Raw genomic sequence first — 25,754 nt, forward strand, 5'->3', positions numbered from 1 at the left:
TGCATAAGAGCTTCATTGTTAAAACATCTTCTGAATATAAACATTCATGGCTACACTCACTTTATTCTACCAGGTGCAGCAGAAATAAAAACCTTATAAAATGGGTGGGATTTTGTTTTGGAACACAGAGTGTGTGCATGTGTGTCCTTTGCTTTCAGACAATCAATGGCACAAGTGTTGTTTCTTTGGAAATTCAAGTGTACTGAACAGACTGTACTAAAGCCCACATTCCAATATCTCAAACATTTCCTATTTATACATGTATTAAAAAGTCAACAGTAATGTGAATTGTAAAAGGTTTGTTCATTTTAAGTCTTGTATATAACAGAAGCAGAAGAGGGAGAGGCAGCACCTCCCATAAGAACTTATAAAGTCGTGTTTCTGTGGAGGTACTGGGAATAGTAGAGGGCTGGGTGTGGCAAGGATCCATTCTGGATTTCTAATCATTTTGATTAAAATATCACGTTTTACCTAGTTTTCATTTTAAGCACATGAAACTATATATATGTAAATACACTTAGGCTGTGCGTATGATATTGTAATTTAAAAGTATGGTTTTAATTGTGCTAGTTGTTTATGTCACAACTATTACCATTACATTCAGTGATATATGAGAATTATGATCTATGAGCAACATTAGTACAAAAACATTACTAAGGATTCTATATGCTGTAGTATGGGAAAGTCAATAGGTGTGAGACCATGACTTACCGCACCAGGTGATACCAACCCTAGTGATGCTGCTGACACACACATACACATGCACACACAAACACACACAATTATATTGCTCTACAATTATTACACTATATATGGCACTATAAAGCATTACAACACGCATATTTAAAATGGCTTGTATCAGAAAATAATGTCCAAAATTGGGTTCTGGAATAGTCAAAAAGGCATTTGGGATGGCTGCAGGCCTCACTAAAGTTCAGAGGCATGATTCAATTCCCAGAAGCCCCCAACCATGCTGGTTAAGGGAGTCTAGGAATTGTAGTCCAAAAATGACTTTTCCAGTCTCTGCAAACAATACCTAGCACTCAGAAGTTCAAACTCCCGTGAACTGACCTTGAAGAGATCATGCTCTATTATATATTCTCAGTTTCCCATCTATAAATGGGAACAGCAGTAATTACTCAACACAGAGACACAGATAAATTAGAAGATCTGTAAAGTACTTTATAACTCATAAATAAACTGGGAAGCCACATTGTTTTGATCAGTTAGATTAATCAAGGATTAATTTAAACTGGAAAGATATCCAAAGAGGAAAGATATTCAAAAAGGATGTGACACTGCAAACACTATTACTTAAAAGATGTGTAGCTGCTCTTCAGCTGAAAAGTCTCCCTAAATGGCATACATACAGTCAATAAAACAAGACAGTCCCTTCCCATACGGTCATAATTAGAAAGATAATCCCAAAAGAGGAAAAGAATTAAGAGAGAAGAAACCAGCAAGCACAAGCACCAATACAGAAATTTCAGTAGTAATTCCTGTAATAATAGCTGCCTTGTATCCCATTCCAGAAGAAAGGCAGGATAATAATTAATTAATTAACAAGCCAAATACAGTTGGCCCTCCATTATCCACAGATTCTTTATCCATGAATTCAACCATCCATGGCTTGAATACACACACACACACACACACACACACACACACACACACACACACCTCTATCCAAAAAGCTAACATCGATTTTGCCATTGTATATAAGGGATACCATTTTACTATGCCATTATATTTAATTGGACTTGAGCATCCATGGATTTTGGTATCCACGGAGAGTCCTGGAACCAAACCTCAATAGATATCAAGGGTCCACTGTCCTGTTCAGGGGTGGAGTCCCATTTCAGTAGAGCTGGTGGTCCTGCTTTCCATTCCATCTCTCTCTGTTGCAGCCTGGCTGGTATTAGGTGACAGCTGACAGAAGGTCACATAGGCGGGATACAGACCACCTCTTTAGGGTGGCCTGCACCCACCCCTTTCCCCGATGGATCAGGGCCTCAGCAGCAGCCCCGGAGGCCCCGATCAGCCGCTTTTCCAGGCTTCAGGGAAGCGGCAAAACTGCACTTCCCCCCGGCCTGGAAAGGGGTATCCTTGGGGCTTCATGCCCCAAGGACACCCCAACAGCGGCTAGGAGAGAGAGAAAGGGGCTGCTTGGCCCCTTTCTCTTCTTTATTGCTGGCGCGGCCGTGTAAAGACTGCAACAGTGATACGCGCGGTAAAAGGAGCTCCTTTCTGCGTCGCTGAAAGGGTGCCACAAGCGCCCTGTAGCGGTGCCTGTACGTCACGGCCACGACATGACGTGCAGATGCTAAGCATCCACCATGTCAAAATGGCGGCGCCCATGTAGATAGGGCATCACCATTTTGACATACGGAGGACGTATTAGGATTGCGGGGCGTATATAAGCAATGCCCCGAGGCAACCCTAGTACGTATGCAGGCCAGCGTTTTTGCCGGTCTGTATCCTGCCATAGATTAACATTTAGATCTATATACATCTTTAGGCTACATAGTTGTGCATGGGTGCACAATTACTAGGTTGTGATTAAGACTACCAGGTAAGCAATCCAGATAATATTACTATTTTTCCTGTATCCATGTGGCAAGCTGAAGTAAGATGTAGCAGGAAGTAGCATCAAATTAGGCCACAGAGTGAAAATTGAAAAGGAAGGCTTTTATCAGAGGGTGTTAAAATGGTGCTTGGGAAAGGGAGAAGGTATCAGAAACCCACAGTGACTTGCACCAAATTTGGGAAGCCTAATCACAACCATCATCTCTGTTAAAGTAGCAGATCATTTCCTTATTCATTTTCCTTGTTGTTCTTGATTGTATTTTTGTAAGGAAAAGACTGAGAGAGACAAAGTAAGAAAGACAAAATGAAGAAGAAAGGGGGAAAAGGCAGACATACAGGCCCAGAAAGACAAAACGAAGAAGAAGTACAAAAGTAATTATATAGTATTTATGGATATAAACAAAGAGCTGTATGCATTGCTCACTTACTTGGGTAGTACTAGAATCTGCACAAGAAAAATGCAGAAGAATATAAGACAAGCACAAGTCACATAGTACTTGAACGCAGGTAGAGTTGTTGCTCTATACTAAAACGAAATCAGAAAGAGATTATAAAAAAATCTAAAAACATTTATAAACAATTGCTAAAATCAGAATAATTACTGACATACTTTTCATGTTAAACAGGCAAATGCTTATGGGCAAGATAATAGTCATTAGTTGGATTGCTTTAAAGAAAATGATTTGAAAAATCCATACACGACAGATCAAATAGCTAAGCTTGAAAAAGGTACTTTTTTGACCATAACTCTCAGTATCTTTTTTTAAAATATTTTATTGGTTTTATACAATATTAATAACACAATCAATTTCAACATCAAAACTCTCAGAATCTTGCAGCAACATGGAGCTGCATTTAAAAAGTAACCCTTCAAAGCTCTGAGTAAGAGCAATGAGACATGATAGTGAAATACACTGTTCAGATACAGAGGAAATATACTTCTTAATATTAATTGTGGGGGAGGGAGGAACCATGGGGCAGGGCTTTCTTAAGATGAACTTAAGCCAGTTAATATCTTCCTCAAACCCTATCCAGCAAGAAAATAACCAACAATAAGTACTGTCACTAATAGTTTTGCCTCTCTCAGAATTTCTTTCAAGTGATATATATAAATAAACTCTACTATTAGATTATAACAAATGATAAGGCACAATCCACAAGGAAGATCTCTTGCACACACTCCAATGAAATGCAGAATCAAAAATCAATAAGATCACTTTGACGAAAAAAATTCCAAATAGCTCATTCCTCTCCAGGCAATAGACTGACAAATCTCAACCAGGACTGTTAAAGATAGAGTCTATGATGACGTTGGTATGGTAAGCACCATTGTGATTAAAGTCTTTGATTTCCTGTTGGGGTCAGGAACAATATATCTGGTATATCAATGAAACCAACAACTTTCAAGGGTTCTAACCTATAAGACAAAAATTTATGTAGACTCTAAAGTGTCCTATAGGTAGGCTTGTCATGTTATAACCTGGAGAAGATTAATGTGTTTAAATTTACTGATAAAGTCTGAGATAAAATAGCCATAATTTGTCCCATCTGTTCTGGATTCTTGTGTCTTAAGTACTTTACATGATGTAAAAAGCAAGAATCCTGGTTTGCTCAAATGCATATCAGAGAGAAGAGTAAACAGAACAGCGATGAACAGGTAAGAAAAGCCATGTCAATCTTGTATTTCATGTCAGCACCACTTATTAAGGAATTCATATATTGTCCAAGTGTTGTAGGCTATATTTCAGAGGAAAGAAATGGTAAAACCATCTCTGAGTATTTCTTGTCTAAGAAAATATCCTTATGAAATTCATGTGGTTGCCATATGTCGACAGGGAACTTGGGAGACACACACACACAAACTCACATGACTACCTACAGGTAAAAATGGGACCAATTACAACTATTTTATCTTTTTTAATTATCAAAATTCAAAAAGTTCCACATTAAATATGACCTTACTTCTTTTTCTAATGTCTTGTTATAGAAGAGCAGAGATATCCTTTGAATATCTTCAGACTTAAGCCATTGCCTGGGAGACAAAAAGAAAGATCATACAGAGAATTATAACTCTTAGCTGCCAGCATTTTTTTGTTTTGTTTTTTGGAAGAGCAGTAATGGAAAAATCTTTCTACAATGGAAGGAAATGAAACAGTCTAGAGATGTCTGTGTTATGGGCAAGCCATATCCCCTCTCGGCAGGGAAGGCAGGGAGTAGGAACTGAAGACAGAATTCTTAGCACTCTCATCAATGTGCAATAGGCCCCGGGATTATTTTACAGGAAGCCATGACAACTTAATGGGAATAAAAGTCATTAACATTTGAAATGTAAAGTCTCCATCTTCAGAATAATATGAAGAATCTTTACTGGCAAAAAGATCTTCAGATGGCATATTTTATGATGAAAGGCTGAAGTGAAAAATTGCAATATATTGTTATAAGGGGCAATTATCTATTCTGAAAGCTCACAACACCACTTATGAAAGCAACTGCTTTGTTTGTAGCTACCTGATGCTATGGAGACATTTATGAAACAGGCCTCATAATGGGATCCCAAGGTTATATGCTAGTCAGTGAAGACCCACCAGAGAGCATGAGGTGCAAATTTCACACTTAAATGAAATTAGCATGCTAAGCTTCCCATAAAGACGAAACCCTAATAAATAAAAAATTATTATGTTTTAAGATGTCTCCCACTGATTTTAAGAGTCTCCCACCCTCCCCAGATTACAAATGCATTTGGGGATGGATGGCAGGTGCTCCTGTGTGCAGATTTCTTTATATAGGCTGTGTGCTCCATTCTCTGTGGTTCTAACTGCAGAATTGTATCTACACTGCAGATTAATGCAGCCTGACACCACTTTAACTGCTGTGCCCCAATACTATGGAATTCTGGGATTTGTACTTTTTTGAAATATTTAGCTTTCTCTGTCAGAGAGCTCTGGTGCCACAACAAACTACAAATTCCAGGATTCCACTGGATGGAGCCACGACTCAGTTGATGTGGTGTAAAACTGCATTAATTCTCTGGTGTAGCAGCACCCTATGAGAAATGCTCTATGCAAATGGGACATGCATTCAGGCCATCTCTAACAATGATGAGGATAAAGCAGCCCATTCTACAGAGTGTTATGTGCCAGTCTTAGAGCCATTTGGCCAGAACACTTGTCTTCCCATTTAAAACACATTTCCTAGGTCAGTGGTACTCATTTTTTTTACCCTTTGGATGCCCTTTACATCTACATGCAGATGTCATGCCACCATGATGTAGTATATGAATAAAAATATTTTGTTTATTTCATATATGTATTTTCATTTGCACTTTCATGTATATTCATATTTTAACATTTTATAAGGAAATTACATCATTTAAATTAGAACAGCTTTATTTAGGCATATTCAATATTTAACTCAACGCATGTATAGTTTTTACACATAAAAAGTTTTGGAAGAGGAGGAGGAGGATGGATCAGAGCCTCCATGTCTTGAGATTCCACCCTGCCATTTGAGAATCATTGCCCAAGGTCACTAAAATATTAATCCCTTCTCCCATAGTCATTCCCATAACATGCCTTAATGGGCTCTTTTATGTCATTTTATAATATGAATGATATGGGGACAATCAGATAGGAACTTTCAAATAGTTCCTTCAGTCCCAGCAAACGAAGTTATACCAGAGGACGTTTAGGTTCCTCAAATGGCTACTACTCTGATTCTATCATATGAACAGCAGTGGTACAGAGGCAGCTTTATGTGTAAACATACTTTTGAGCATTTATTCCATCAATTGCTCGAATCATCCTTTCATTCAGTTCCTCTTCAAACTTTTTCTTCTGAGATTTTGTTCTGTAGAGGACAAAAGAAGGCAGGAAAAGAGTGAGTATCCAGGATGGGATGGGGGACTAGCTAAAATATGGCATTAATTACAGCAAAGTCCAAGAGATGAGAAAACAACAACAAAATTAGCTTTCCACTCCTATTTTCTTCAGGAGCTTGCCCATAAATGGGTCTGCACCCAACGTCTGACTTTTACAATATAAATGACTTGCTGCTGACACATCCTAGACAGACATAATGTACAGCTGCCATCAGGTGGCTTGATTAGGATCTAGATTAGAACCAATTAAACCAAGAGGATTATAAGGCTGCCTCAAGTAAAAGTAAAAATGTGATCACAAATATTGCTAGCTATGAATAAGAAAAAAATGACAACGATGCTGTGTTATCACATCACACTGAAGTTTGTAAGAAGTACTGTATATACTCATGTAATTTTAGTCAAAAAATTGTCCCAAAAAACCTAAGCCTTTATTGTGAGCACAAACAGTGATGTCTGCATGGCCAGACATTACTGCAGCCTGCCCCCTAGCCTTCTCAGTCCAACGCTGGACTCAGAAGGCAGTGTCCCCCCCACAAGGCCTTCCAAGTCCAACGCCAGACTTGGAAGGCAGCTGCCCCAAAAAGGTTTTCCAAGTTCAATGTGGTGGTAGCTGCCACATCAGATTCAGAAGGCATCCTTCTCTCCAGTTCTACCACCCCACCAGGTGACACCCCATTATGGGGTGTTACCCAATGCAGTCTGTATCCCTCATACCCACTAGTGATGCCACTGCTGTCCATTAGTACCTCTCTCATATAACCTGCTTCAAATCTACACCTTCAGATCACACCCCGAGATTTCCCTTTACATGTGTTCAGGCCAGAGCCATGTTTAAATACATGAAGCTGTCATTATATATATTGTATGTAGGTCTGCTTTGAAGCAGTGATTTGAAGCTAGAGAAAACATAAATTGGGAAGGATTCTAGCAGCAAATCTGCACTACAGAGTAAACTATAGTAAAATATTATTCACACACATACACACTCAGAAAGAGAGACAGAGAGAGATGGTGATGACTGTAGCCCACTGCAGAAATCTCTAACAAAAAATTCTCGGCACTCTCATCAAACAATTCCCAGAGTTTTCTGGGGGGAGTCCAGTGTCTTCCAGGGTTCTCCACCCTCTGAGAAATTGGTGAAGTGTTGCCATTATCCCTCCTGCCCATAACCTAAAAAAGTCACTTTTCAAAGCTCTAAAATTTCTTTGCTTCTCTGCCTGTGACCCAAACATCTACTGAGGAACAAGCAAGACTTTCTCATTCTCAGTCTCTAAACCAAAAGATAACAAGGAGAAGTAAAAGAGAAAAGGTGTTAGAAAGCAGCATGAGAGGTGTGAAAATGAAAGATGCTGTCATACAAGGTCTAGTCAAGAATGGCCTTTACCAGAGGAAAGATGTAGCTGGGATGGAAATGATAGTTTTCCTTTAAAAGATATTCATCATGTTTCTTGAACTGTCACTGAAAAAGAAGAGTTACACTTGCCTGTCAGTGTCTACCTAAAGAGAAACAGGAAGCATAGTGTAGTGGTTTAAGTGTTGGACTATGACTCTTGAGACCAGGGTTTGAATTCTAACTTAGCCATGGAAACCCATTGGGTGATCTTGGGCAACTCACATATTCTCAGCATCTGAGGATGGCAATGTCAAACCCCCTATGAAGAAATATGCCAAGAAAACCCCATAATAGAGTTGCCATTAGGGTTGCCAAAAGTTGGAAACAACTTGAAAGCATACAACAACAAACCTAAAGAGAAGATGAAATTACTTCTACTGAAAGGAGCAGTAATGATCAATGTAAACCAAAGCACAGTCTTTTCCTTTACTATTGGTCCATAACAGACCCTAAGTTACTAGAAGTATCTGATCTTCTAAAACCATCAATATGCTCATCATTTTCTTCCACTTGCAGTGAAATAAATTTAGGATAGTGCACAATTTATATGATTTAAAAATTGATAGTTTGTCTGGGATTAAAACTCCAGATGGGATCAAACTGAGGAGTGAGAAAAGGCTCAAATAAGTAGAGTGGCTAAAGGACATGAAACCCAGAATAGGGGTAGAGGGAGCAGAAAAAAGGGAGGTGGAAATGAGGCTTAAGAAGACTTAGAGGATGGGACAAGAAAGGAATAGCCAGAAAAAAAATGGAGTTAGAAGGAATTACACAGCATTAAAAAAAACAGGGATGTCCTATGTTGGAAGAAGGAATGCTAGTTGCCAGAGATAAAGTAATGAGGGACACCAGAAGAGGAAATGCTTCACTCTGTGTAAGCAGTGGCCTTAAAGCAAGAGCCTTGTGTTACCTAAATTGCAGGGGTCCCAAGAGGGTACCCACAGATTGCATCCAATTGGGAAGTTGATTTAGTGCTATAGGAATTAGAGAGGGTGCTTTGGTAATATGAAGCTAGGATCTTAAGCCTTTGTATACTGGTGCCAAACCCAAAGATACCAAATTCCAAATTAGTTTAGTTTATTTATAAAAGGGGAATCAACACACACAGCGACACACACTCTTTCTCTCTCACACACAATGCAAAGGTAGTAAAAAACAGCAAGTTGCAGGGTTTTAAAGAGCCACTACTACACTAACCCTGAAGCGTAGCTCCAACTGCAGTGTTACCAGAATGAAGATGGCTCAGTAGCCACCTGCGATAGTTGTGGTGGGAGGCTGCTGAGGTGTCCAACTGAAACTAAACAGAAGTTCTGTCTGGCTTCAAACTAGACCAAATTGCTATTGTCCAGGCACATGTATTTATAGCAAGAAATGGGTCCTGGGACAGTGTTTCAGGAGTTAAATGATTTTTTTTTAGAAGTTAAATGACTTTCCCAGGAGGGAAGAATGGAATGAGATATGCAAGAATGACTGGACAATCAGCGTGAATGTCCTCAAACAAAACAATTTCATTCCCAGAAGGAAACCTTCTTTGTCTGTTGTATGCAAGCAATCACCAGGTCAAGGTCCCACCATCACACTCCTTGGTGAAGGGATTACCCTGATTCCGATCTTGGATGATCACATAATGGCTAAGTGCCTTGGCTTCCCTCATGCTGAGCTATCCAGATTTCCTAATATGGTATGGCTGTTTTCTTGTGCTAGGCTGTCCCCTTCTGGTTATCTGCCGGTAACATCCCTTTTTTATATTAATCTGATATAAACCAACAAGGGGTGACTGGGGCCTGGATCCTAGGGTAACACTTGCGAAACAAATGATTGATAGAGCTGTAGAAGGAGAAGCCAAGAAGACAGTAGAACTGTTAGACAGCTAAATATATGTACTAAAAACAAGAGGCACTGTATATTGGTAGCCAGAAGGAAGGGAATTGAGAAGGGAAGGAACCAAGGGGCCACAAGGTTGCTGGGTAAAAAAAAAAAAGAGTCTGGCATGTATTCTGATGGAGGAATTTTCCTACTTTTGACTTATATGGTCCCTGAAGCACTGTGACTTGGCAACAAGGCTCCAACGTTTAGTTGGTTGATTTGCTGAAATGTCACCTATAAGTGTGAAATAACCAATCAATTCTTTGGCTACACACTTCTTTGTTTTGTTGTTGTGTGCCATCAAGTCATTTCCAATTTATGGTAACCCTATTAGAATACAAAATATTTTGTATTCTGATGGCCTATTAGCACCAAAATGACAACGCCCATTTGCAAGGAGATGTTTATTATTTCAATAGCAATCCTAATAGCTGTATAAAATTACCCTAGTGAACTGAGCAACTGTTCAGATGGATTTGGGACTGCTGGTTAAAGGAAGTGGGCTATTCTACTGTGGAATTAATGTTAAAAAACTAATGCATACCTTTCTCTACAGCGCTGGAAATTATACTGACCCATAGGCATATCCTAAAAGAGAATAACAGCAAACATTATCCAACTACTCAGTCTTACAAAATATTTTTGGTTTTGAATATATAAGGTGTAGTACATTGCAAACCAAGAGTCAGTGTACAATTTGTCCACCTCCCATGCAAACTTAAATTAAAACATATGACAAAATTGCCATTAAAGGACCAGAGTTGTACCCAAGCCATGCAATCACCTTTGTGTCTAAGCAGAGATAGGTCCCACTGAATTCTATAGGCTTTTCTCCTTCATAAGTGCATGTAAGACTGGTGGTTTTAACTGCATGAGCTATTTGAAAGCAAACTGACACAAGCCTGACAAATTTATGAGTTGTGGATAACAGGGGATAAGGAGAGCTCTTGTGGATCAGAGCAAAGGTTCATCTAGAGCAGCACCCTGCTTCTTTTAGTGACCAAGTTGTTATTTTGGGCTAATCTGCATTGCAGAAAAAAATACAATTTGACACTACTTTAATTGCCATGGCTCAATGCTATGAAATTCTGAGATTTGTAATTTTGTGAAATACTTAGCCTTCTCTCTCAGAGAACCCTGCTGCCACAAGAAACTGCAACTCCAGAATTCAACAATATTGAGTGTTGGCAGCTAAAGTGGTGTCAAACTGCATTTTAGCTCCTACCTGCAGGACATGAAAGCAGAAACCACCCACAGTTCCTCTTCCACCAAACAGTAGAAGTGCATGCTGTTTTAGTATCTAGTAGCATTGTTTGGGGCTTTAAGGAAGACATTTCTTTTCCTTTCCACTCGCGTAAAACCTTCCCTAGTCATACAGATAGGCTAATTTCTGTCCCCCTCTGACCCAGCTACACCCCCACTCCTACACTGCTGAAATTCTGCAGCAAACAAGAAAAACTACTTTAAAAGTTTATTTTGAAAGGGAATATTCAGTTTGCTACCAATTTCAGAAGCATATTGGAGTGGGGGTGGCTGAGGCTCACAACAATGGCTTTGTAGAGGTGCACACCAATTGTGGGACACATACTTCCATTCATGCTTCACTACAGACTGCTAAAGGACTCAGGACCCAAACCTGGAAAGTTTATTACTGAATGACAGTGGAGCTGGTGAAGGAAGTCTAGAGATCTGGGAAGAGAAAATATATGATTTTTTTCTTTTCTCTCTTTCTGAACCTCACTATATAATGCAAGTATTCAAGAATACTATAAGCTGTCTAGAGTTTGGCTAAACCAATTCTCTACTCTATAGTTTCCTCCTGTTTCTCAGTTTTTATATAATCCTGCAACCCAACCGCCCTTAAGATTTTATAGTTCCCAGAAACCAGTCCTGTTGGATGTTTACGAAAGACATATATTTTCTTAATGTAGAAATAAAAACATTTCTACATATCTAGGGATGTGCAAGAAATCAGTGTTTTGGGTAGCCTTTCATTTTGTTTTCAGACAGATAGGCCTGGATGGGCCCAGCCACATTTGATATTGGAGGGAAGAATTTATCATAGTCAAAGTTCGCATCAGAGTCCTATAAAGACAAGCCAACTAATTGCCAATAACACTTCTGCTTTCTATTATTTGTGTCTCCTATATACCAGTGGGTCCAAAACATCCTTAGAGGTACTTCCAGTATGTTAATTTAACAAAAGCATTAGTAAATATGAAAGAGCCCTAGTGGTGCAGTGGTTAAATGCCTGTACTACAGCCACTTACTCAAAACCATAAGGTTGCAAGTTCAGTACTAGCCAGAGCTCAAGCTTGACTCAGGCTTGCATCCTTCTGAGGTTGCTAAAATGAGGACCCAGGTTGTTGGGGGCAATTAGCTTACAGTTGTAAACTGCTTAGACACTGCTAGTTCAGTATGAAGCGGTATATAAATGCAGCTGTTTTATTGTTTGGTAAATGGTTTGGAATATGGTAACAAAATAAAATATCTTAATAAGAATATTTACTTCTCTTAAAAAAATCCAGTAATTGAAAGGATCTAGAAAGCCCATACCATGGTGCTGATCTTGCCATTTTCAGTAATCATGCTATCTCGATGGTGTAAGTGAGCAAATGGCTTGGCAGCTCCCCATGACTCCAAATACCTAGTCATACGAACAGATGCTCTCATTTTAGCTCCATCCAGTGTATTGCGAGGTCGGAAATGATGCTGTGGACTTCGTTTTTCTTCCTAGTTAGAATGTAAATTGGACACAAAAGAGATGGCAAAAACATTGATTTTGTGCATGATTTGCTATTTTCCATATTTTATTCCAGCTCTGCTCATTGCTTTTTGAGTGGGGTAGCAGTGAAAGACCAAAGCACTGAAAATTTTATTGACTTATCCTCCTGGCTAATGAGATTTTAAGCAGGCATATTTCCCGTGTGCAGAAAGGCTATCAACTTTTTTTGTGAAAAATCCCCAATGATTTTCTTAGGATATCCTCGTTTACATTTTTTCAGTCATCTTCTCAGAACACAAGCACGTACCCAACCCCCCCAAAATACTACAATGCTGTGTAGCTTCAATTTTGTAACAGAAAGATTCAAATGCTCCAAAATCAAAAATGATGTGCGTATGAATGTTAGATGCTCATTGCTATATTTCTTGCAGAATCCAGGTAACAAAGACAAAATGATCTCAAATATATAGGAAAAAATATTGCTCTTTTGGTGTTTGTACTATTTTTAAACACAAGAGACTATGTACAAAAAACAAAAGATGTACTACTAACCTTAGGATTGATTATAAAGTAGGTTTTCACATTATGTTCCTTGAGATATGGATCCCTTGCATCTCCATCGCCATCTTCCACTTTGTAAGCTCCATTCAAGTGAGCCAAGGTGACTGAAGTAATGTGAACACGGCTGAAATTATGGTTTATTTTAAAATGACCATTACACAACATTTAGAAGGCAACATTGCTTTTTGACTGTTTGCTTTGGTACTGAGAAATATCTGCCACAACTGTAGAAGCATAATGAAATGTACATAAATAAAATGGGAAAATATATATACAAATGTTTTTAATGGATGCAGCTTTTCTGCTAAACAAAACAAAAGCAGAGAGCTCTGCCTTCTTTCTACCTCTATTATTTCAGAAAAACACCGACTTCCCTAACAGAAGACACACCTCAGTTTCTTGTATGTCCCAAATATATGTCCAAATATTCTTGTGGACAGTTAGACTCCAATACACACAAGAAGCTCTGCTACCTCTAATAGTTTTTCCATTCAATTAAACAGCGGGTAGCTCCACAAGCTATTCCCTCTACTTATTTACTACACACGTTTCAACACGTACATCCTTCTCTTTCTCAAGAAGAAGTGAAAGCTGTTTCTATTTCATAGATGCTCCACTGTCTAAGCAGCTTAAGATAGCTAGATCTGTACGTCCAACAGCAGAATAGTTCTCATGTGTCTCCAAACACAATTTATTTTCTGTCAAATGGGAGATATCTATGTGTTCAGTTTGCTGTTATGCCATACATAAAATGATGATGGATCAGAACAACTCAATAAGGAAATGTGCATGAATTGTGTTAGCAGACACAAGTGAGCTGTAGTCCTGTTGGTTTCAGCTGGAGAGTTGAGCACATGCACAATTCTCTCTTCTTGAAATCTGACTGAAAAGTACGAGTAGCTCATGGACCTAGTGGGGTCACCTCAAACTAGGATGGTAGAATGATGCCTGGAATTTATAAGGGACAATCATGTATATTAATAATACATATTTTTCCCTGTGAGCCAAGGCAGACAGGCAGGCAACATCATTGGCTTGCCTGGTGCATAGAGAGCCCCATAGTCTTAAAAACTGCACAGTAGTTTTGCCTTCTGATCATCCCCTGTTCCCCCCACTAGCACCACTACTTTCTGACATGCTCTATATGCTTATTTATATGTATGTGTGGGCGGAGATCAAAATACATGCTAAATGGAAATCGGTCTTACCCAGGAACTCCTCCAGCTTCCATGTGATTGGCCAGTGTAACATCATGTGACCATACATCATACTGCCATTTTTGTAGTCCAATCACACCACAGAGAACGTTTCCCGAGTGCACTCCTACTCGCATATTAATATCAACTCCAGTTGCGTCTCTGACCTTCCTGTTATTGAGAAATAATTATCACAGGTATTATTCTTTGGACTATTAAAGACCAAACAGAATTATGTGTCATTTTCACACAATTATTTTATTTATCCACTGCTTTGGTTAATTTCATTGTAAAAGTAGTATAGATATAGTATATATAAGTAGTATAGATATAGTACACACTTTACATGGGGCTACCCTTGTGCCTAGTCTGGAAACTCCAGTTGGTACAGAATATGGCAGCCAGGTTGGTCACAGGAACAGCAAGGAGTGACCATATAACACCAATATTGAAGTCACTCCATTGGCTGCCTATCAGTTTCCGGGCACAGTACAAGGTGTTGGTTATCACCTTTAAAGCCCTACATGGCTTGGGCCCAACCTATCTAAGGAATCGCCTCCTTCCATACAATCCGCCCTGTACACTCAGGTCCTCTGAGAGGAATTTACTACAGTCCTTAAACACCAAATTGACGGCAACCTCCCAGAGGATATATTCTGCAGCCTCTCCCAATTTATGGAATGGCCTGCCGGACGAGATCCGTCAAATTACCAATCTAGAGAGCTTCAAAAAAGCCATTAAGACAGATCTCTTCCTGCAGGCCTTCCTGGAATAAAACACTTGGCCACGAATAAGACTTCCCTATTTATTGAACTCTGCCCATGGTTATTGTTTGGATTTTAAAATGTTAGTTTTAATTTTATACTGTTTAATCTTGTTTTAAGGGAGGGTACTGTGTATATATGGATATATTTTAGTCTATTGTATGCCGCTTTGATTGCTTGGCAAAAAGCAGGATAAAAATTAAAATTTTATTTTTATTTTATTTTTATATAATTTAAATTCATTTTTTTTTAAAATTTCAACTTTTTTATTTCAAATTCCTTTGCAACTAATTCAAGGAGCTGTACAAAGTGTATTTAGAAAGAAAGGGTTTGGAGACCGGTTGGTCCAAAATTCTGTAACTGGACTATTGACTAGGGTAAGTTATAAGGATGCATGACACCTTTGTTGCAATAACTCCACCGGCTGCTGGTTGCCAGTTATTTTGCATATGAGATACTATGAAGGTTATCGCATGGGGGCAAAAACGTCCCCCGATGTGTTCTAACGAGCATGAGCGCGGGTGCGCACGGAGCGTGATGGGAACCCGATGGGGCCCAGAACCCTAGTTTACCGCACGGTGGAACGCTGCCACTGCCGCCGGGCATTCCCATCGGGTTCCCGATGTGTTCCAGGAGGCGCCATTTCTGGAAACAGTTTCAAAAGCGTTCCCAGAAATGGCACCTCCTGGAACACATCGGGAACCCGATGGGAATGCCCGGCGGCAGCGGCGGTGTTCCACCGTGCGGTAAACTAGGGTTCTGGGCCCCATCAGGTTCCCATCACGCTCCGTGTGCGCCCGCGCTCGTGCTCGTTAGAACACATCGGGTGACGTTTTTGCCCCCATGCGATAACCTTGATTGTCTTGTGCACACAAATAAGAATGCATTTTGTGCAAAACTTGACAATTCTTTTGACATGTTGAGACATCTTTTCTGTGAATGACAATATTCTTGACTTCCCTATACATCACTGAGCCATCATCTTCATCACCAAAATTGGAGTGCTTTGGACTAGTTAAGTAGATAAATGTGGCTTGTGTTATCCTTTTGTCCTTTCCCCACAGCATTTCTTTCCCATTTACATAATTGATTTGCCTGCACCAGTTTCTTCCTTGGTTCCCACCGGTAGCTGAATCTTCTGAAAAGCTACCCATCCTTCAACCTGACACATATTTTGTTCTATGTATAATTTTAGACAGTTTCTTTACTATTCCCAGTATCATTTTCTCAACAGGAATTTATTTCAGAAAGTCATCCCATGATCTGACTATTTTTAAAAACACAAAGAAATGAAAGGGGGGAAATGACTAATGAAGGAAAACAACGAGGATTATATTTAAAGAACGGAGGTCAATTTTAACTGTTTTGCCTAATCCATAAAATTAAGATAAAATTACTGATTGCACAACAAGCATTAGGAATTCATATGACTTAATGAGCACTAAGAAAACTGGAGCTGCACCAAAAGAGATAATAAAAGATGTTGCCATTGTGTGCTTATCAGTGCATGCAGGATGTCCAGCAACATTTATATCTGTAATTAAGACTTTGAATTTCTCAACAAGTTTAATGGAAACAACAGTTACTCTTGACTAAGGAGTAGTCGTTGCATCAACTCTATCTGGCAGAGATATGTTTATTTATCACAGTCTGTCCCACAGCCTTCCTCATGGAGCTCACTGAGATTCATATGCAAGCTATTTCATTTTATCTTTCCAGTATATACATACAGTAGCTTAGGCTACTGGGCATAAGCTATGTGGCTAAGCAAGGGCTTCAATTCAGCTTTTTCTGACTTTGACCTGAGGTCCAAATCCCCTAAGCACTACATCTAACTGAGTTTTGAGCACTTTTATATACTAAAAGCTAGCTGTGATTTTGTGTATGGAAGGTGTTGTTATCTGATATGATTAAAGCCCCTTGCCTCCTCTATAAGCAGTACAAAATAGCCCAGGTCCTTTTGATAAGCTAGAGTAGACCCACTGAATAAATGGGATTTACCGACATGTTGACTTACCATTCAACAACCCCATTCCTGCTTCCTACTTTCTGTTTAACATTCTTGAGTTTCCTAGGCTGCATCTACACTGCAAAATTAATGTAGTCTCACACTGCTTTAACAGCTATGGCTCAATGCTATGGAATTCTGGGGTTTGTACTTGTGTGAGGTATTTAACCTTCTCTACCAGAGACCTCCAGTGCCACAACAAACCACAAATCCCAGGATTCGACAGGAGGGAGCCATTGCAATTAAAGCAGTGTCAAATTGCATTAATTCTTCAATGTGGCAGCAACTATTTACAGCACTGAGCTCTACTACATCTTCCACTATCAGAACTAAAATTGTAAGCTTCTTAATCTCACTTTGTTACTCTAGAAACCATCACTGTCTACATCTGTGCTGCTGTCTAAATTGTCTTGTACATGTTCTAATATGCAATAATTTGTGTGACTATGGGGAAAAATATTTCATTCATGATTTAGGACCAGGATAACAAAAAGCAAATAAACAAAAACCAGAGTCACTATGGTGTAGTGGTTTGAGCTTTAGACCAAGAGTTTGCAAGACCAGAGTATGAATCCCTGCTCAGCCATGGTAACCCATGGGGTGACCTTACACAATTCATACTCTCTCAACCTAAGAGGAAGGAAATGGCAAACCCAGTATGAATAAATCTTGCCAAGAACACCCTGTGCCATATCATTGGAATAATCAGAAACTATTTGAAGGCACACAACAAACAAACAACTCTTCAAAATCAAACCCTCCCATATGAAGAGGCACTTCTGCATGGTTCCATACCACTACAAAGGACCAGGAATATCCGAACATGGAATACGGCTGTTAATGTAGTAGCATCTTAACTGTGGAATTCTTCCAAATCTTTGCTTAGTTTTAGGTAGGCCATTAAAATCTTTTTATTTGGAATGGCTTCTCTGCTATTTTAAATGAATTAATGTTACGATTTTTAAAAGAGTTAAATTGTAAATGTCTTCTTTCCCCCATTTGGCTCTTAATTTTTGTGTTGTGTGTGTTATCATGTTGTAAAGTTTTTAAATTGGGAGCTTCCTTGGGCTGAACAGTGACTTTGAAATACTTCCACAAATCCACCTTCTGAACCTGCTGTCCTCTGGATGTGCTGGGCCCTCTGTTCTGGCCAAAATAGGCAGTGATTCTGTATGTTGGGGCCACTGGGTTGGGGAAGGTTGCTGTATGTATCTTCCAATATGAGTCTACCTGGGCTCTAAGATCTTCTGGGGAAGCCCTTCTCTTGGTCCCACCAGCTTTCAAGGCATGTTTGGTGGGAACACAGGAGAAGGCTTACTCAATGGCTGCTCCCCAAGAGGAGCAGGATGGATTCTTCTTTGCTGTGCTTCCATTAGCAATTGAAAACTTTACTGTTTAGAAACTGACTGTCAAGTCTTTTAATAGCTGCTGTTTTGCTTATCATAATTGATGCTAATATTTTCAATGGATTTATTTTAATTGCTTTTGATTTCAATGGATAATGTCACTGCATTTTAATAATAATTTTTTGTATGTTTTCATTTAAGGCTTTGTAACTGTTTTAACAGTGTGTAAACTGCCTAGACTCCAGTATTGGGGGAAAGGTTTACATGAATACAGTGTGTGTGTGTGTGTGTGTGTAAACAAAGTAAGTACACTGCATCACAAAAAAGATATATAGATACAGGTATATAAACCAAAGAAAGACACACAAATTTAAAAGCAATTGCATGGGGTTTATTAGGAGAGTGGTGAAGGACAAAAATAATTTAAAATGTTTATACCTACTTTATGGCTTCACACATGTCAAGTCCCATTTTCACACAATTCTTGGCATGATTCTGAAGAGATATTGGAAGGCCAGATACACAGTAATAGCAATCTCCTAAGATTTTAATTCTCATACATTCATTTTCCTGAAGAGAAAAAAAAGGGATACATTAGGATATGGCCACAGTGGCTACATGAAGCTTACCAGAAGGGCTGCAATAGCTGGATGTACCTCACAGCATCTAATAAACTAATGATAACAGGAGGAGGAAGATAACTGGGCTGGAATGTGCAGGCTGAGAAGAGCTGTGAGTGCGCTTTGTGCATCCCATTTCCACTGACCTACTTTCCCTGATGTGTTCAATCAGAAGCACACAAAGGCTATGCAATATCCAGGAATGTAGGAAATTAAATAAAAACCTCCTGCATGGTACAAAAATAGAGAGATCCTTTGGGAATAAGTCTGAAAATTTTAAACACAGGATATTTGTTGTTGCGCCTATTAGGGCACTTGCAAGAACAATAATGCTTCCTAATCTTAGCCTTTGAAATTATACTGCTATGTTGCTGAATTCTTATATGTCAGTAATAGCAGAAGTACCAGATTTCTCTAACTAACACCTGTTAGTTCCACCATCACCAACACCACCTGGTACTTTTCTCTCCTCTCTTCTTTGCCTGTCTTCTCTTTTTCCATCTTGCTCTCCTGTTTCTTCTTTTCTCGGATTCTCATTCAAACCTGTACAAGCTTTGCCTTGGTTAAAAATGACTTAGTTCCCATCCAGCCCCAGTGTTCTCAGTGTTCATTCCCACCTTTCCTTCTCACTGATATTTCTCTCCTTCCTTCCCAGTACTGGTTTAGCCTATACAAGTCTCATATTGGTTAGAAACCCCTTAGAACAGTGGTACTCAACTTTTGACGCTTGGGACCCCCTTTTCATCTACATGCGGATGTCGTGCCCCCCTTCTTCACATAGTATATGAATAAAAAATGTTTATTTAATTTGCGTATTTTCATTTGCACATTCATGTATATTCATATTTTAACATTTTACAAGGAAATAATAATCATCCAAATTAGAGAACTTATTTAAGTAAATTCAATATTTAACTCAACACATGTATAGATTTTACACATAAAAAGTTTAGGAGGAAGAGAAGAGATCAGTGCCTTCAGGTCTTGCACCCAGCTTAAGCAACTCTTGCATCCTCCTTGCTCCCCCTCCCACCATTTGAGTACCACTGTCCTAGATCACTAAAATATTAATCCCTTGTCCTATATTTATTTCATTTCATTTCTATATGGCCTTTCTACCAGAAAAGGGACCCAATGCAGGTCATAGATAAAACCATTTAAACAATTTTACAATCAATGTTTTAAAAATTATTGAAATCAACTAGCTACAAACAGTATAAAATGACATAAAAATATACAAAAGTAAAAAACAAAACAAAAAAACTATAGTCATCCCCATGACTGAGCACATTACTCCTTACTGATCTCTTTTAATGCCATTTTATCATCTGAATTAATCCAAATGTAATGTACTATTGAATAATGAGCAGCAATTCTGGAATTCAAGCATTTTGCCTTATAATATTGTGCCAACTACTTTCAGCACTACTATAATTGGGGAAAAAACATACCTATACAACTCAATAAAAAACCAATCAGAATGATGATATATCTGACAGAACAAAGTGTTTTTGTGGCCAGTTTTCTAAGGGACTGCCAAAACTTTCTTCTTAGTCCTTTCCCAATTTGTTATTCCAGAAAAGGAAGGTAATAAAAATTACTCAATTTCTTAATGTCTTCCACAAACAGTTTTTGTATTATTCTTATACAGAACAGCAGTTTGTTTTATCATCCCTCTCTAATTCTCTAAGAAGAAACTGTGATGAGATGTTCTTCCCTCCTCCCCAGGTTGTGACAAAATAAAATGCAAAGTCTACATCAGCAAGCAGAGGCCCTTGGGTCAAATCTGAGAACTGTGGGGTGGCTCTTCCCATGATAACAGTTGTTGTTGTTAGTGGTTCCAAATATGAGACGTATCCAAGCTCTCCTGGGAATGAGATATCTCCAAGCCCTCTTCTCTTCTACCTCCTTGCTCAGGTCTTGCAGGCTCAGACCCATGGTCTCCCTAGTTGAATCTATTCATCTAGTATGCAGTCTTCCTCACTTTCTACTTCCCTCGGCCTTCCCTAGCATCACTGTCTTTTCTAATGAGTCATGCCTTCTGATTATATGGCCAAAATATGACAGCCTCAATTTAATCATCTTGGCCTCCAGGCAGAATTTGGCTTGATCTGTTCTTAGGACCCATTTATTCAGCACTCTTCTCCAGCACTACATCTCAAACGAATTAATGTTCTTCCTGTTTGCTTTCTTCACTGTCCAGCTCTCACAGCCGTACAGGCTAATAGGGAATACAATTGCTTGAACGAGTCTAGGTCTAGTGTTCAGCTATATATCTATACACTTGAGGATTCTGTCTAGTTCTTTCATAGCTGCCCTTCCCATTCTTAATCTTCTTCTGATTTCTTGACTGCAGTCTCCATTCTGATCAATGTTTGATCAAGGTATGGGAAATCTTTAACTAATTCAATTTCCTCATTATCTAGGTTGAATTTATGTAAATGGTATTCATCTTCATATGGTTCCTCATTCCATGTGTCATTCATTTTTTTCATCTCTTTTATATAGCTCCTCTGTGTGTTGCTTCCATCATCTTTTGATTTCATCTTGATAATTGTATTTGATCCTTAACAAAAAGGAAGGGAGATACAAGGCAAGCCTAGACGCTGAAAAAGCTGCTATTTGGTTTTGGAAAGGAAAACAGCCCAGGACAATTATCCCATTCTCATTCAACTGTTATTGATAATGATAACATAGTAAATATGTTGAAATGCCAACCAGTATCAGAGATCTCAGAGATACTTACTTTTGCAATTTGATCAAATTTGCCAAAGAGTTCATTCAGCATGTGCACCAGTTCTCCAGGGGAACAATCACTAGCCAAGCGAGTGAATCCCACAATATCAGCGTATAAAATGCTGCAAGTAAAATAATTGGCATTTTAAATTTTCCTAGCTCAAGAGTGCAGTATTTTCTTTATTGTGAAATTTTAAAAAGAAAAAAAAAGAAGCAACTGTGCGAAGATTCACCCAATACTACCACAGAACCAGATTCAATTGGATCATAAGCCACTGAGGGCCGATTCAGATAGCTATTTTTGGTGGCCAGGTGAAATGATCTGTTGTGATCTGGTTCCCAGATGCCTTTAGTGACACCTCGAACTGTGACCCTGAAATTGTGTTCCAGAACTTTCCAGAATGTTTTGTGGGTCCCCTAAATCCACCAGAATTGCAATTTCAGATGGAGCTGATAGAAGACCTCTCAGCAGAAGGGAAAAATTAGCAATAGCAATAGCAATTACATTTCTATATCACTTATCTGTGCACTTTAGCACTCCCTAAGCAGTTTACAATGTGTAAGCTAATTGCCCCGAACAAGCTGGGTACTCATTCTAGCGGCCTGTAGAAGGATGCAAGGCTGAGTGGACCCTGGAGCCCTTCTCTAGGATCAAACTCACAATCTTGTGGCTGTGAATGGCTGCGGTACCAGCATTTAACCACTGCACCACCAGGGAAGTTACTAGATGAGGAACTATCAATGCAATTTTAACTGCAACTTGGAAACGTTATTGTTTTGGACAATAACAATGAACATGTTGACTAGAGAATTCTGGGAGTTGTAGTCTAAAAAAATAACTTATCTAAGCTCCTCAGTCTAAACTGAGCTATGTACAAGCCAGGACAATCCAATATTTAAAGCATGTCCATGGAAAAGGGGAGAAGGAACACTCAAACACCAGTCATTGCTGATTCCAGCTGATGAGAGTTGCAGGCCATCTGGAAGGCTAGCCCTGCTCAAGGTACTGGGGGTAAGTAACATCAAGTTAAGCACTAAAACATATCCTGCCAGTGGGATCTCTTGCTATGGATTCTCTCAGGTCTTGCAAAGTCCATCCTCTTCAAGTCTGCTGCTTCCCCATAACTTTTACTGTGGAGTTGTTAGTATAGAATGTATCATTTGATATTCACCAACTATAGCACAAAGTGATCTGAAAATTCTCATTTGGCCGAAAAAGGCCCGAGTCAAAGTTTCATCACATTTCTATCTACATATCCTAACAATCTTCAGGCAACTGAAGAACCAATGGTTGTGCAGATGCTGTTGGATTCCAACTCCCATCTCCACCAGCAATCATGGCCCAAAGCTATTATCACTGAGCTATCATTTTTATAAACTCCCTTGAGTTTCACATTTGGGAAAAAGGTGAGATATAAAGTGGAGAAGGAGGGAGAGAGAGCAGATGTTATTGGGCAGATGGGGGTGGGGTGATTCAATCCCTGCACTCCGTCATTGAGACCGTAACATATTTCAGTTTCCCCACACTGAAATTCAGGTAGAAAAGGCTATGCTACTGAATATTGATTATAGCTATACAACTAGTTACCATTTATTAACAACAGAGGATTATTCTTCTTTTCCATATTTTCCAAGAAAAAAATAAAGATGATTTGTTGCAGCACTCCAGCCTCTTGAGTGCATTTAAACTTGATATGCCAAATTAAATTCAGCTGCCTTTCTAAAATAAATGGTTGCAAGGTTTGCAAATGTTATCTTTCTACACTTCTGTGCAGTCATCTTACTATATCTGTAAGTCTGATTATTTTTACAGATAAACAGAACATGCTTCCCTTCTCCATCCAAATTCAGTACACTGATGATAAAAACATATTGCTACTGATGTTAACTAAAGCATTTCCGCATCAAAAACTGTTAAGTGTTAATATCAAACAATACCTTACGTTGGTGTGCCTTTTGACATATAAATTGTGGAAATTGTTTGTATTTTCCAGCTGGCCTGCTTTTGGACCTTGTAACCTCTGAATAATCTCTGCTTTCATCTCCATGGCTATGTGAGCAGGAAGTAGAGAAAGAAGAAGACGCTCCTGCATTTGAAGAAGGAAACACAAGAAAGGTCCAGGTTTCAGCTGAGCTCATTTCCTGTGAGTGACAGTGACATGGATGTTCTCCCAAAGAGGTTTGGTACAATGTCACCAACTATTCTTTTCTATTTTTTGAAGTATGCAGAATTTGCAATCTTCACGGAAGACTGACACAACAGGAGAGAATTCTTAACTCTTTATAAGGAAATAGCTTTTCCACTGGAAGAAAAGCAGCTGAGGAAGGCAAAACAGAGGATGAATGAAGTGTGTGGGTGTGTGCAGATATATACAAACACACACTTTTCTGCTCATAAGAATCTCTATTTTAAAACAACAACAACAAAATGACCCAAAGGCTAGGTCACATGCATTGGCAAATGTGTTTTCTATACTGAAAATGTGTACAACTCTACAGAAAATATGTTTTTCTGCACAGAAAAACTGCATGCGTTTTTTATAGAAAACTTATTTATTACACAGAAAAACCGTATGTTTCTGCTCAGAAAATGTGTTTTCTGCACATATTAACCATGTATATTTCTGCACAGAAAACATACCAAAATTATGTATTTCTGCTCAGAAAGCATGTTTGTTTGTTTTTTGGCACAAGAACAAAACCATATGTTTCTGAGCAGAGGAATACATCCTGAAGCACCAAGAGATTGGGAGCTGCGCAGAAATCTTAATATTTTCTTTCTAGCAGAGAGAGTACTGCATGACTTATTTGTTATTGACTGTGAGAATGAAGAACATGAAGATTTAGTAGAGGAGACAGATGACTACTGTAAGACATGATACTCATCCCGAGAAAATCACACCACACGTGGCAAGCACCCAAAACCAAAAGCTGAATTGGACTCCAGCATAGTTGCTAACCTCCAGGATACAGACTTATTGTGTACACCACACACATTTTCTAACATTAGGGTCAACATACACTCTTCTTTTCCAGGACATGTTCAGAATTTCTGTCTGGGCAGATTTGTTAAACGTCTGGATTTTGTTGCAAGATGCAGGCAGGCTGGATGAAGTGGGTGAGCTCAGGAAGAGAAAAATGCCAAGTGAAAGCAGGGTGAGGAAAGGGCCCCCAAACAGCCAACCTCACTCCCCTGGAGATTATGGAGTAGCTCACTAGCTTCCAAGTGAGTCAGGGATGCCACTACCACCACTGCCGTTGTCAGGGTCCTCCTCCTCCTCCTCTATCCTAAGGGGAAGGCCCATTACGGAGGACGTTGATAGAGAGGAGAAAGGCACCCTGCTGCCACGATGGTGACCAGCAGCAAAGAATGTCTGCCTTTTCTGTTGGACTGACTCAACTGAGGGAGTCTGGAGTCACAACTGACTGGAGCTTGTACAGTACTTAGAATAAGAGTTGAGGAGCCAGTGTGGTCTGAGTGTCAGACCCTGGAGACCAGGGTTAGATTTCCAGCTTGGCCATGAAAGCCACTGGTGACTTTGGGCAAGTCACATGCTCCCAGCCTCAGAGGATGGCAATGGCAAACTTCCTCAGAATAAATCTTGGCAAGAAAACTCCATTACAGAGTGGTCTTAGGGTCACCATGGGTCGGAAATGACTCGAAGACACACAACAACAACAATGAGTGAGAGTTGCCATAGTGATTGGTGTTTAAAGTAGTAAATCAGTAAACATGTCCCCCATTTTCTTTTCAAAATATGATAATCCTATCTGAAACAGAAGCTAAGGGCTATGTAACAACTTGCCCACAGTATAAAACATCAGTGCAGGGGTGGGAAGCTTGTGGTCCTCCAGACCTTTCTGGACTGCAAAACCCCATCATCCCTCAAAACCAGATTATGCTGCATAAAGGTGACAGGAGGTGCAGTCCCACAAGACTTGGAAGTCCACACTTCCTCTTGTCAGAACTTTTCTACCTTGCAACACCTCAGGAGTAAATAGCTAAAGTAGAAAGATAAGCAAAAAAATTTTGGTTCTGAGAAAATTTCAGAAACTGCCCACAAGGGCTTTAACAG

General features: G+C 39.3%; 1 protein-coding gene across 1 annotated transcript in view; it reads right to left on the bottom strand.

Annotated features, from left to right (window-relative positions):
- Positions 1-25,754, bottom strand: part of LOC149316845 (adenylate cyclase type 2-like) — a 146,733-nt gene that overhangs the window by 48,529 nt on the left and 72,450 nt on the right. The window contains exons 5-14 of the mRNA XM_089516382.1: positions 23,617-23,765; positions 21,689-21,800; positions 18,765-18,892; positions 14,217-14,375; positions 13,000-13,132; positions 12,279-12,455; positions 10,267-10,310; positions 6,352-6,432; positions 4,549-4,618; positions 3,015-3,112 (exon numbers count right to left, since the gene is read on the bottom strand). Of these exons, the coding sequence (XP_089372508.1) occupies positions 3,015-3,112; positions 4,549-4,618; positions 6,352-6,432; positions 10,267-10,310; positions 12,279-12,455; positions 13,000-13,132; positions 14,217-14,375; positions 18,765-18,892; positions 21,689-21,800; positions 23,617-23,765 (1,151 nt within the window). The remainder of the gene's footprint in view (positions 1-3,014; positions 3,113-4,548; positions 4,619-6,351; positions 6,433-10,266; positions 10,311-12,278; positions 12,456-12,999; positions 13,133-14,216; positions 14,376-18,764; positions 18,893-21,688; positions 21,801-23,616; positions 23,766-25,754) is intronic.

This window comes from Sceloporus occidentalis, unplaced genomic scaffold (genome assembly GCF_023333645.1).
Source record: "Sceloporus occidentalis isolate IW3139 unplaced genomic scaffold, rSceOcc1.0.p SCAF_3, whole genome shotgun sequence".
Taxonomy (NCBI): Eukaryota; Metazoa; Chordata; class Lepidosauria; order Squamata; family Phrynosomatidae; genus Sceloporus; species Sceloporus occidentalis.